We start from the raw sequence: 14,741 nt of genomic DNA, 5'->3' as shown, positions 1-14,741 counted from the left end.
ATCTTCTGGTGCACTATGAGATGGAATATTTAGGTCTGTGTAATTAGCTTTCTTATTTCACAGAGAGCACAGTTTTATTTTTTTTATTTTTACAATAGCCATATGTGATTATCATCATTTTACATATTTATTATCCAGATTATATGGCATTTTATGTATGACCTTGACCCTGCTGACAGGACCCAAAGTGTTGTAAGCATCACACCTTCTAGTGATGATTGTGAGTCATGGTAGCTTATTTGGTCAAGCATCTGACTTGTAATTCAAAGGTTATGGGTCTGATACCCATCTATACCATCCTGGGTTGGCTGCATTAGTGTGTCCTTAGGAAAGGCACTTAGTTCTCATTGCCTTGGTATTACATATGTATGTTAAAACCACTAAAACAAGACCAAAATCTACTCATGATATGTAAGCATACCAAGTTTCATACCTTCACTGCAAACTGCTTTAGTAATAGACTGGAAACAAACTGTGATGGACAGAAGAATGGATGGATGGAAATGTAAAAACTAAGTAAACTAATTTTTTCTGCAAAAGGCAAAGGCCAATAACATCATTGCTGTGGAGTTTTTCTGGCTTGCATTAAATAACACGTGACTGAGTTGTTTCATGTATTCATATTTTGTTCTACCTTTGTTGGATACCCTTGTTCTGCTAAGATTCAGCTTAGTTAGGTACTGACATTGATTCAGGATTCCATCCAAAAGGAAGCGACTTGATACTCTGAAAAAAACATAAATTTGCAAGTTACTTTTGGAAAAAAACTTTAGTATGGAATACCTAAATTATCAAGGCATTTCATAAAGGTCATTACAAGTCAAAGCAAGAAAATGACAAAAAGAAGCCCCAGAAACAGATTAGACTTGTTAAATCAAAACCACAACTATTTATTTTCCAAAGTTAATGTAAGCCATTCCCACCCAAATAAGACTTACAATTAGCAATTTTTTCCTTTAAAATGTGTTTGTGTCTTATGCATTACAGTCCATCTCCCATCATGAAACTGTGTTTATAATAAAGACTGAAACTGAAAACAATCTTGAGACTAGTCATCTCAAACAAAAAGGTTAAAAAGTCATGAAATCACAATGTTTGGTCAATATACACATAACTGTGTGATGGGGGCCCCCGAGTGGCCGAGTGGTCTAAAGCGCTCTCCGTTATGGATCACTGCCATCTCACCTCTGTCTGCGTGGGTTCGAGTCTCGGATTCTGCTAAATGTGGATATGTAAGATTGCTTGCCAGTAGCTTCTCGTGGGTTGGTGGTTCCTTCCAAGGTTTTCACAGGTTCTTCCTCCACTAATAATACTAGCCGCCATGTATAGCCTATCGTGTGCTGAAAAATGGGGTTAAACCCTACAACAACAACAACAATTGTGTGATGACTGTGATATGTACTATCACTGAAATCCATCAGTAACTGTAAAACTAAGACGCTCAAAAGATAGTGTCCTATATTTTCTTCCATCCGTAAAATGAAAACCATTAACTTTTACAGCAACTGGCCCATGTGGGTCTGATATCATTCAACTGACAGTTGACATGTCAGCTTGTGAATGAAATTCATACATGTATTGAAACCAAAAAGAGGAAAGAAAAGTTTCTGGAGCATATCGATGCTAAATTGTCTATTAGTATTGGTGTCATTTGTCTTCTTCCCAAGACTCTCATATATATATATATATATATATATATATATATATATATATATGCTGACACACGACAAAAGCATGCAAGACAAATGCGTGCTGACATAAGCATGCAGTCAAAAGCACACAGCGACAAATGCATGCAGGACATAAGTGCTCCTAAGAACGTGTTAACCAATGTTCTTACAATAAAATGCATTAAATAAATAAAACATAAATTCGCTAAAAAAATGTTTGTTTATTTCCTTAGAATATTTATTACTCTAGACATGACAGGTGCCCTATACACACGTGTTGTGAAATGTTAACAAACCTATTATTGACTTATTAAAATACTGAAAAAGGAGAATATTGTGCAAAACTAGCCTGATTTATTTATACGTCATAAATAGAAATGTTAGATGCTAATGTTTTGTGCTATTCCTCACAAGTAATCTTCTAATGGTACTGTTCCATATGTTGGGACCAAATGATGATTAAGATGAACATACCTTGATTCAGATACCTCTGATTGTCTAATATCTAAACGAAATCTCTCAAATTTTAATTCATAGTGATCTTGTTCTTTATTGGTTTCTCAGTTTTCATTTTTCATTGTCTTCTGAACTTTATCTTTGTACACATGCACGGTTTTGTCTTGTGCATATTTGTCCAGTAGTTTATCATTGTGCATAGTTATCTGCATGATTTTGTCTTGCGTGCTTTGTTACAGTGATGCGACACAAGCACGCATGTGCACACACACACACACAGCAGTACCCCTCATGAACAGCAGCCACCCAATCTTTGTGGCCAGAATCCCTTGGCACCAACTAGTTTGTGTTCAAAAGTATCCCTCAAGAAAGGCCACCCCTCTAACACCACCAGTGGCCAAAATATTAATGCGCAAATGTAAAATTTATCCCTCACAAGCTGCCACATTTTATAATTAATGTGTGTCCAGAACCAATGTTTAAATACAGTAAGGTAAGTAATCTGATGTCTGTTTCCGGATGTCAGGTTTTTGTTACTGAAAGAAGTTGGCTAAAGTACACCTACTACCAAGGTTATTATTATAATGTTAATGTTGACATTTACAGGAAATGGGGTCAGCAATGTTTTGATAGAGCTTTGGCCTTTGATTTTTTTCTTCTTCTTCTTAATTGTTGATTATGACCAGATGTAATTGTCATAATGAAAACATGGTAAGAGAGAAAGACAGAAATGGGGTCATCAGTGTTTTGATAGAGCTTTGAGCTTCACACAGTGGATTTTTTTAAAAAAATGACAATTATGACCGACGTAAGTGTCAAGATCAAAACATGGTCAGATAGGCTAAAACAGTTTTTGTGAATTAACGCAGGGTACCAGACAAAGACCGAAAAATCATGTGTCACTTATAACAAAGTTTTTCGTTTATGAAAGTTTCGTCTGCAAAATTAAATTGCAGTAGTGTACAATTTGCAACAAAGGAATAAATCATTACAAATCACATAAATGAAGAAAAAATAATTGAGAAGGAAAAGTAAAAGTTATTCAACTTGACGACAATGGGGGAGTTCACTTACCAAAAGATTTTATGTTGGCAAGACTCAAATAAACAAGATTATAAAAGATAAGGAAAATATTCTATAGCAGTGGGAAAATGGAATAAATGGAAAGAGATTTTATATGAAACAACTTATGTACCAAGATTTAAATAACTTTTCTGAATGGTTTTGTAATGCGCAAGCCAACAATATCCAACTCATATTCCACACCTAAGAATAATAACTATTAATTTATGTTACCTTGAAATAACTTTATATTTATGACACAAACATTTTAATAATTAATGCTACTTTTAAATGAAGAAATTAACTGCTTTAAGTTATATTTATCTTTTCTGCTATATTGTTGTTGTTGTTCTAGGGTTTAACGCCATTTATCAGCAAAAGATAGGCTATACATGGTGGCCAGTATAACTGGTGGAGGAAGAACCCTGGAAAATACAGGGAAGAACCACCGACCCACGAGAAGCTACTGGCAGACTTTCCCACGTACCCACGCCAGCTGAGCCTTGGACTTGAACCCACACAGACAAAGGTGAGATGGCATTGAGCACTTTAGACCACTCGGTAATTTGGGGCTCCTTCCTGCTATATACATATATACATACACAAATCTCAATAATACAGTCCGACTCTGTAAAGGCCATCCATTTTATAAGGCCACTTTTCGGATGCAGTGTGACCCCGCTATAATACAGCAGTCTGGAGCCATAGAACCCGACTGTGTTATAGACCAAACCATGTTATAAGCAACCAGGTCAGTTAACTGAAGAAAATGATGCATGTAAGCCAATGGGGGGGGAGGGGTAGGTAATAAATGTGGGTGGTAAAATAAATGCTCACTGGCACAGTTACCATCTTAAATCAATGCATATTAAATGGGAAATATACCTGTGGTGAAAACAGAGAAGGCATATATGATATTTTACTTTATATATACATGTCGATTGTGTACCATGAATAGAGTATCAACACCATGTACTCATCCGTGAATCTCATATACATTGAATCCACAATACAAATAATTCCATTGAAAATATGCATACAGATTTAAAATATTCAATATTTTTGTCACAGGTCATATAGGTCTGAATTTAGTGGATAAACATAGCATAATCATGTAACAAATGATGAAGCACATTTACTTTTCAGTACAGCCCAAGTAGGCAAAAGTTATTTTGCATTTTAAGCCGTCGTTGGTAGCGTTCATATGCATAAACTTTTTCCCTGCAAAAAGTAAACTTTCATGGCACAGTAAATGTCAACAACAAAAAAAGCAGATACAGTGTATCTCACAACATACAGTACTCATGCTTGTTTTCAGCTTAAGTGGATTATGAAATAATGATGCACATTTAAGATGGTTTGTCAATATGGACAAAGAAATTGTTTATGTAACAACAGATAAATTTCAGTTCATTTTATATCAATTTTGTGGCTTCCTTTCATGAGGCCTCTGAATTTCTCCATTCCAAACCAATGGTTGTATATACAAGTTTAAATAGCCAACAATGTCGTCAATTAAAAAAATTTACCTGATGGTGTATTTTGCGATCAGTAAGGAAAATTAAATCACAGTTTGCACGATCCCATAATAAACTTTTTACACGTTATCTTTCATACTTTAAATTATAAATCATTCTTTATAATCCCTAACACATTATTTTGTATAACTAGTACTACTAGGCATCCTTCCTGCACCCAACTGCATCAAAAACCCTTGGTCCCACCATACATAAACATCAAGATTGGTTTGATGAAAATTATGATGCTATAAAGAGACTTCTGAATGAGAAACACTGGCTACAGAAGGGATGCTTAGAAGACACCAGATGATTGTCTAAGACAGGTGGCCTTCAACAATATCATGAGGACTGTCCAATACTACGAACTCAGAGAGCTGTAAGACTCATCCCTGAGCAATAAGACAGGTGAGATTCAGTCCTATGCAGACAGGAATGACATGATGAATTTCTATGATGCTTTGAAGACATTTTACAGTCCACAGTCATCAGGAACATTTCCAATACTGAGTGACTAAAGTGCCATGCTGCTCACTGACATAGAAAAGATGCTTTAAAGAAAAGCTCAATACCATTTCTCTTCAGCTTGTGACAATTTTGGTTTCACAACCAGTATCAAGAAGACAGAGATGATGCTCTAATCTGCATAAGGAAAACCTTAAATACAGCCTACCATCACATTAATGTCCAAGTCCTTGTGGCAGTGGACAAGTTCACCTGTCTTGGCAGCACACTATCATGCGCAGTCCATGATAATCCCAAATTTAATGAATTTAATGCATTTTCTGCAATCTGATTGGATGTAAATGATCATGTGATACTGAACTAGACTTTTTTACACATCAATAAATCCTGCTGACTACTTTTGGTGACCTGTTTTCATGTCATCTGATGTGAAGTTTTATCTATATCAACCCATTACACACTAATAATAACAACAAAAACACACCCACAGACCTTCCTGCATTCCACCACTCATCCCTTTTGCCGACGAAGGCATGTGGTAGACTTTACAAGGCAATCTTCGGAAATTACCGTATTTCACCTTGACAACATGTGCCAGCAGCAATTAAAGGTCAGGGTCAAATGTCAAACTAGGGATCTAACTAAAAATGGACACGGTTTTGCTTTTGAAAGATTGAAATGCGTCGAAAGTAAAAACAATGTTGCTATAATAACATGTACCATACGCAAGTGTAATTTTCTATTAAAAAAAAGGAATATCCTGGTTTAACTGCACCAACCATTTTTCATATATTAAACTAATGATCCTAACAATATGTCACTGGCATGACCTGCTATGACATTCTACCCCATATTACTGTATAAAGGATCGATGAATCTTGGCTAGTGAAGATCAGACTATGTATTCTATCGCAGTTAAGAGACTAATTTAAAAAAACTTTGATCTACATGAAATTGAATGTTTTGTTGATTAAATATGCTTTACTGAAGGTGACCATGACATTAGACTTTATTTATTATGTGAGTGATTTGATAAAATTTACACATCGATAAATACCCAACCATTATCATTTAACTGTATATTCTTATTAATGCCAAAATTGCTCAAGCAAGTGTGGCTTCTCGCAGACTACATACAATGTGGGAGCACAAAGGAATCAGTCTACAAATAAAATGTAAGGTCTACAAAGCCACCATGTTGCCAATCCTGCTTTATGTATGTGAAACCTGGATGGTGTACAGACACCATGCCAAGATGATGAATCATTTTCATATGGCTTCCTGAAGATACTGATGAGGATAAGATGGCACAATAGGGTCCCAGTAATTCCCACATGAGAAGGCATTTCAAGTATCCATACTCTGTTGATGAAATCACAGTTGAGATGGGCAGGCCACAGCACCAGGATGTCAGATGACCAAAGATCTTCTATGGCTAGCTGAAGGAGGAAAGAGATCTCTGGATGTTTAAAGAAACACTTCAATGATTCTCCTAAGTCATCCTTGAAACACTTCAACATTGACCTTGAGTCTTGAGAAGATCACACACAAGATGGCTCCAGCTGGCAGAGTCTCGTCCATACTAGAACTATAAATTTTGAATGAATTGCAGAGGCAGTGCAGCATGCTCTCTAATGTCATCTCCTGTCAAATGTGCCACAGACAGTTCAGAGAACAAATTGGCTTGATCACATACTCACAGAACCAATCTAGTCAGTGATGTCATGGTCCCCTTTGAACTCAAAGGATGAAGAACATGTGAATGCAACTTCATACATATGATGATGATCAGTTGAAGATTTTCATTTTGACCAATCATTGTAATCCTACATCTTCAGCTCACTTTGCCAAGGGCGATAATCGCAAAATACACCATCCATACTACATTCCCAAATTCTGATCAGTCTCTGTATGTTAAGTTGATATTATTAAGATATCAGATTAGCTGAACTTGTGAAGACACTGGAGGCCATATTTTTGATTAGACTGGTACATAAGTTTATACCATCAAGATCTTAGATGAATTTGATTATAGGGGATATCCATGCATGTCAATGATTACCTAAGCTTGTAAACACTCAAGATGCCATATTTCTGATCAGGAATGTTGTCAGACCTGATATGTTAGATTTGTTGTTTAGAGCACTTGTGCAATGTGAAGAGATTCCATTCCTAGTATTTTCCTGTATGTAGTTGTGTTTACCTCAGTTTAATAGTGGCCGTATGGTGAAAAGTAAAGGTTAATCTCCAACAAATGTAAAAATGAATTGCACAAAATTGATTTGAAGATAAACCTTTTCAAATAAATGCAAACATAATGTACAATAAGATAAAATAGAAAATGAAAAAAATGCTAAAATTCTGTAAAACGTATATAAAGTAAAAGATGAAGAACACTTGTAATATCCTCAAAACATGGTTAAAATCTGTTATATAAACTGCATTCCCTAAAAACTCTATGATCGTCTCAGGCGGTACATCCTCAAAACAGCTTCTACATGTGGCTGGCATCACAACGCTCTGTCTCACACACCTGACAAGAATGTGTTCCCAGGTATGAACTTTAATACTTCAGGAGATAAGCATGAGTCAGGTATATGCATTTGATATGCAATCAGCAAAATACCACCAGAACAAAAAAGTAAACAACAACAATAAAATCATCCACAATTAACTTCAATCCCAAGAATGACCACTATGAATGTTGCAACTCCATCTGCTATAGTGTCATTCCCATGAAAGAAACTACACGAGTGAACACCTAGCATTTTTATACCATATATATACCAATGATAATTACCATCATTAAATTAAAAGGAATGAAAATACATACCACGCAGCAAATATGTCCTCAAAATCTAAATCAGAATACATGTTTTATAATAAACAATACTAAATACTTTATGAGTTGACAATAAGGGAATAAGGTCAGATATACAAAGAGGTGAAAATAGTTGCCAAATGTACGGTACCATGAGGCTGGCTATTTTGGTACCTTTAATTGAGAATCCTTTATTGCTTTGATGGTGCTTGCGTAACACACAATAGTGTAGAACGTGGTTTCCTTGAATTAAGGGGGAGGGCCAATCATTTTCACAAAATAGTTGCATGGATAGGGATTAACTTTTAATTAGTCACGCTGGCTTTTTTGCTTGTTCTTTAGCTATTCTGCAGTTTAACCACAGCTGAGCAGAATATGAAAATAGGGCATGTCACAGGAAGAAACAGTGAGTCTTTTTGTGAATTTCATGCATATTGGACCAGGAAGATCGATCAATATGTAGTGAAAACAAGGCTTTAAAAATGCCATGAAAAACCTCCCGATTTTAGGTCCCAATCTCTATGTTTTTAATTCAGTTTCCCTACTTGGCTTTTGAAAAGTTCATAGGTATGCCTTTGACCCTGTTTTACAAAACTACAGTGATTGTGCTAATATTATGGAAAAAAAGGCAATTCCACATCAATGTACTGGTATAGTTACTGTCAAAATTCCCACCTATCACAAGCCAGTTTCAGGGTTTTAATGATTAACTTTCCTGTACTGCTGTCACAAAACAAAAGAAATTCTCCAACTATCAACATAGGAGATGACGAAACATCAAGCTTTCAATTGTGTGAAAAGTTATATTTGTTCAACTAAAACACAAAATTAAAATTGATTGAAGTTGATCTTAGTTGAACTATATGAGAATTTTAGCCTTTATTATTACCACTTTTCGTGAACATGTAAATTATGATGGTTATGTGCCTTGTACAATTAAATGAACATACCTTTTAAAAAATATTACCTCAATTTGTAGGATTGCTTATATCATTGGAAATGAGTGACTTGTGAGCACATGATTCAACGTAAATGAAACAGCTATTAAGGACTAGCTGAAATGTTATCTGGAAGAATGCAATTTGGTCAAAACAATAAAGCAAAATCTGCATCTAAGATGTTTGGGAATTAGTAAAGATTTAAGTGACACTATGCATGCTTTGCACTGTGTAAGTACTGTATATTATAGTTCAGCATGGTCGTCCTGGTAAACTCAACCAGCCCGCGAATTATGAAGTCTGTATTATCTTTATTTAACTTCATGTTGGAGAAATCAGAAAATATGCCCAGACAAAATAATAACAAAATCAATCATAGTACTTTATAACAGTTTGATAATTGTCCAGTCACTGAAAGTTACTCTTTTTACATGCCTGTCATAGGACACGGAAAAAAATTATTGTTTCGTGTCCCAAGATTTACTGCCATTAGAGTAGTCATAAAAGACATAAAAACTGTCTAGTTTAGACATTGGCCCGCGAATAAACAGACCCCCCCTTCTTCCAGGCCTTTATTTTTTACTAAATTATTTGGCTTATATGAGAGTATATATGGTAATGTAACACATACGGCTTAAAGATAAGTACATAACAATTACATGAGCAGTGATTAGTCCATATGTGCACCTTCAGATGACTACCATACTATTTGCTAATTCTCAGGTCATCAAAAAACTGCTTGACTACTTGTGTTCAGAAGACCATGTGATTGATGAATGGACAGACAGACCCATGGAATCTTTCATACCCCTGGCAAGGGCACATAAATGAGCTGAATATCAGTCACATTTTTATATTTATATAACACAAATCAGAATACATATCTGAAAAAGATTTCAGTATTTATAAGTTTCCCACATTAACAGAATCCTTTGATTTTCTTTGATGTAACACCAGCCTTTGATTTTTTAAAAATATTAATGTAATTAATAAGTTTAAAAAACTGACAGCTTAAACATAGCTACCTAAAACATGTGTTACATTTTTACTGACCACAATAACTGGTCATAAACTGCATCAGAGTTTTATGTGAAAGTTCAATCTTAAAATCTTACCTTGTTGATGAAATGCTGAGTTCTATCAATTTTGGAAAACCTGAAATGAATAGGTATAAATTTGTACTTCTGTACTTTACAATGTGCAATGTAAATCTCCCTAGTTCTGTACTTCTTGAATTACATGAAAAACCCATGGAGCATCATATGATGAAATTGCTTTGAGACTGGAACTATAAATATATCTGGGTGCAAACATTTAGTAGTACAGTGGTCCCCCTCTTATATGGCCTCCCCTTTTGCATTGGGAAAGTGTCTGTATAAGACAGGTGGCCTTTCCAGAGGGGGGACTATAATTAAGACAATTCGTGGATATAGTAAGAAAGCTACAAATAACTTCAAAGCATCTAATATCATTATTGAAAGTAGCACTATTTATTAAAAGTTCTTTTTTCCTTCAAGTTAGCATACATTATTAGCTCATATTTGTAAGCATGAAATGTTAGTACAGTATTGTTGACATGCACTTGGCAAAAACATTCAAAACATCATTTAAATATTGGTAAATACATTCTTTGGCATTTAAAATAAATTTCTGTCCATTTACTCCATTCCCACTGTTTACAGAATATTCTCATCTGTTATGATGTTGCATATTTGAGTCCTCCCAACATAAACTTTCTAGGAAAAATCTCTTGAACTCCCCCTATTGTCGTCAAGTCAAACAACTTTTTGGGAAAGATCTCTTGAACTCCCCCCCATTGTCGTCAAGTCAAACAACTTTTACTTCTAAAGCATTCATTCTCGGTTTATGTGATGACATGTTCAAGTTTTGTAATGATTTATTCCTATGTTGCTAATTATTCAGTACTGCAACTTAATTATGCAGATGAAACTTTTGTAGAGTCGATGACATGTCTTGTTTATAAAGAAATTGATACATGTAACATCACTTGCTTTTTTTGGTTTTTGTCTAGTACCCTGTTTTGTTCAAGATTAATTTCTCTCTGAGTGTTAAGCCACAAAATCTATATTTAGCGTATGCTGACAATGTTCTTGTCTTGACAATTACGTTCAATCATATTCATCAAAGAAAAAAACTAAATCGCTGGATGAAGCCCAAAACTCCATCGAAACATTGTTGACCACATTTCCTGTAAATGTCGGCATTCAGTTTAGATTGATAAGAGCCCAAACGCTCTTTTTTAAACTTAGTGGTACATGTACTTTAACCAACACTTCTTTCAGTAATGAAAACATGACATCAAGAAACAGACACTGGTAAAGATAATCGGATTATTTATCATACCGTATGAATTAAATACTGTTTCTTGACATATTAAAATAAAATGTGGATGCTTGTGAGGGGTAAATCTTACATTTTTGCACTTATATGCTGGCCACTGGTCGCACTAGAATGGTGGCCTTTCTTGAGGGGTACTTTTGAACCTTTTAAACACAAACTCATCAGTGACAAGGGATTCTGACCATAAAAAGTGGGTGGCCACTATTTGGGGGTAGGGCCATTCATGAGGGGGACACCTGTAATACTTTATTAAACATATAACATTTTAAAATTAATGTTTAGAAAATTATATATCTTCAGATGATAACTATAATATTTACCAAATTTCATGGCAAGCTATCAAAGCAATAGGACTATCTGCATCAAGATTGTGTTATACACTGCATTATGCTACAAAAAGGGCAATAATTTTTAATTTTTTTATAGAAACAGTGATATGATGACATACACATCTTCAGGTCTAACCATAAAATTAATGAACTTTCATAGCTATCCATCAAAAGAAGAGAGGCTGTATGCATTATGGAGATTGTGCATTAGGTTACAAGACAAAATCAGCAATAATTTTAATCAAGAATCGATGGAGCAAAGATATTTGTAAATATGCACATCAACAGTTGATATCCATAATATTTACTAACTTTCAAAGCAATCCATACACAAGAGTTTCTTTAACAGTATGAAGCTGTACTTGCTAGAAAAGAATTTCCAGAAATTTAAGATCAGACCATTTCAATCTGCTTTCTTTCTCCTGTAACAGCTGTATTTGATTGGCAGCATTTTCATTTAACCAGCTCCCATGTTAATATGACCATCAATTCAGGATTCTGACTATCTTCACTGTGACAGCCATATTTGATGTCAGATCAGTACCCAGCACCATATTTTCATTAATGACCAACTAGATATCACAGTTATTCTTCAATATGACTTTCCTTTTATGTGGAGTACAACATATTCAAGATGGATGCCATGGTAACCATACTGGATATCAAATCTGTACTATTTTCATCTAGTTCTGTTAAAAAACCCATGCCAATGTGAGTTTCCATTCAGAATTCCAGCAACAAGCCTTCCAAGATGGCTGCCATAGTGGTCATATCAAATGTCATAAAAGCACTGTCTAAATCTAGACCCTGAAGACATCACAAAATAGTCTTGTAGTGAAAACTCCATGTTGATATGACTTTCCATTCAGGAGGAGTAGCAATTACAAGGCTTTCAAGATGGCTGCTAGGGCAGGCATCTATATTGGATGTTATATCAGCACCATTTTCATTACGACAAACTAGACATGATAAGATATCTTGTAGTGGATAACCCATGCTGATTTAACCTTCCACTTCTCTGGAGTAGCAATAGCATGATTTTCAAGATGGCTGCTTTAGTGGCCCTATTGGATGTTGGAGCAGCACCATTTCCATTTAGGACTAACTAAAATGAATGGTAATCCTCCAAGTACTTCAGGAGGAGTAGCAGTAACACGTGCTAACAGATGGCCATCCCATAATCTCTTCTGGTTTATGACCAGTTAGAGCTAACATCTGAAGAAGCTGTGCAACTGAGACTCTGCCAAAAACTAAATTAAACTATGAGACAAAAAGGGCAATAACTCTACAAGAGGCCCAAGTGGGTTTGATATTTCACACCAGGCTTACATAACTTACCAGCTGATCATTTCAATAAACAGGCTTATAAAATGTTCAAAAACACAACCAAAGTAAACTGCCTACCAAGTTTATATCATGATACTATTTTACTGATACAAATTTGTCCAAAAGAAAACAGCACAAGTAAAATGCACAGTCCCTTGCTCATAATCAAGCCATCCATTTACCAAGTTTTATTTACGACCAAGTAGACGTTGCAATGAATCTAATGTGTGTCAAGTTTCATGACACTTCTCCAAGTAACAAACATGTGCTGACAGATGAATAGGCATTGAATGACTGACAACAGATTATCAACAAACATGTGCTGACAGATGAATAGGCACTGAATGACTGACAACAGGTTATCAACAAACATGTCCTGACAGATGAATAGACACTGAATGACTGACAACAGGTTATCAACAAACATGTGCTGACAGATGAATAGGCATTGAATGACTGACAACAAGTTATCTGTTAAGCTCTTCTGGTCTATGACCAATTGATCTACAAAATTAACAATATGCACATTTTCAAGTAATGACCAAAAAATTCATGTTTCATGGCAATCCATTAAAAACTGCATGGGATTAGTTGTACTAATGAGACTGTGTGCTTACTATATACCCTGTCTCTAAAGTGGCATGGGTATAAAAATAAGGATGAAGAAAAAGAAAACTACTAAAATAAGAACTTACAAAAAAACTCCATAAAGAAATGTTTCACATAGGTTCAATTAAGGTATTTTTGATAAAGCCAAGTGCTTTATCCATGATCAGGAGTGCAGCTTACAATTTCCCTGTCTAAAAATTACAATTAAAAAATGCGGATCGGTGACTTAGTTGGGGTAATGTCCATACACACTTTATCCTAGGTGCAACAATGCTTCATGTATCAGCTTCAGTTTATTCATTACAAGATAGATTTGTACATAATTAGAGCAAGTGAGAAAAATTCAGTAAAAAGTGAAATCTGAAACTAGTTCAATTAAATGGTGGTTTAAGAACTACCCACCTCCAATAACTCTGGCACCAACATCAGAAACACTGGTTCTGTCGATGTTTAAAACCTCTAAGTTGGTGAGATCTGAAAAATTAAAAGAAATTGCAAAAATTGTCTGGTCTTGACAGCCTCCTCATAGAGGGCTACCTTCACTTGTCCTGGCTTTGAAACACGTTCAAGAATAAGACTGAAAGAGAAAACTTATAAATGGAACTAACATGAAATCTTCTAACCATCTTTCCTGCCAAGTTTGATCATTTTTGCTTGAGTGGAACAATAAGTTCTGAGTAAAATGCTTGAGATCTGTATTTAAAATTTGCTTAAATTATGCATCCAACAACACAGATTATGTAATTTTTTTTGAAACTATGAAAAGACCCAAATGACAGGTTTGTTTTGGTTTTTACGTTTTATGGCACATTTAGTGCAGAGGCCATTGGAGTAAAGTCTCTTGTCCAATGACATGCCAAAGTAGTTTATCCTTGCTGATCAACTGGTAGTGATTGAACCTGCAACCATTCAATCATGAATCTGGCATGCTAACCACCTAGCCCCTCCTCCATGAGTTACCTTTAAACAACAGACCTATTCTACATCCCTGTGTATTCTAAAGGTCAATAAAAACAGAAGTCAAGTGAACATACTAAAATATCAGAGGTAATATTCTTTTCCCAAAAATATACATGTATCATGTTTTAGTGTCTTGTTTGGAACTATTTTCTATGCTATTCCTTGGTACAGTAGCTGAAGCCAGTAAATTGCTAATTCATGAGCACAAGCTAGCTTGACTGGTACTG

General features: G+C 35.2%; 1 protein-coding gene across 2 annotated transcripts in view; it reads right to left on the bottom strand.

Moving 5' to 3' along the window:
• Positions 1-14,741, bottom strand: part of LOC149776313 (uncharacterized) — a 124,489-nt gene that overhangs the window by 14,344 nt on the left and 95,404 nt on the right. For both annotated transcript variants that reach the window (XM_089942796.1, XM_089942795.1), the window contains exons 21-23: positions 13,957-14,028; positions 10,045-10,084; positions 635-726 (exon numbers count right to left, since the gene is read on the bottom strand). In XM_089942796.1, the coding sequence (XP_089798922.1) occupies positions 635-726; positions 10,045-10,084; positions 13,957-14,028 (204 nt within the window). The remainder of the gene's footprint in view (positions 1-634; positions 727-10,044; positions 10,085-13,956; positions 14,029-14,741) is intronic.

This window comes from Sinohyriopsis cumingii, chromosome 18 (assembly GCF_028554795.1).
Source record: "Sinohyriopsis cumingii isolate HCF-2022 chromosome 18, ASM2855479v2, whole genome shotgun sequence".
Classification (NCBI taxonomy): Eukaryota; Metazoa; Mollusca; class Bivalvia; order Unionida; family Unionidae; genus Sinohyriopsis; species Sinohyriopsis cumingii.
The sequence above is the reverse complement of the archived record's forward strand: the minus strand, read 5'-3'. Positions and strand labels throughout refer to the sequence as shown.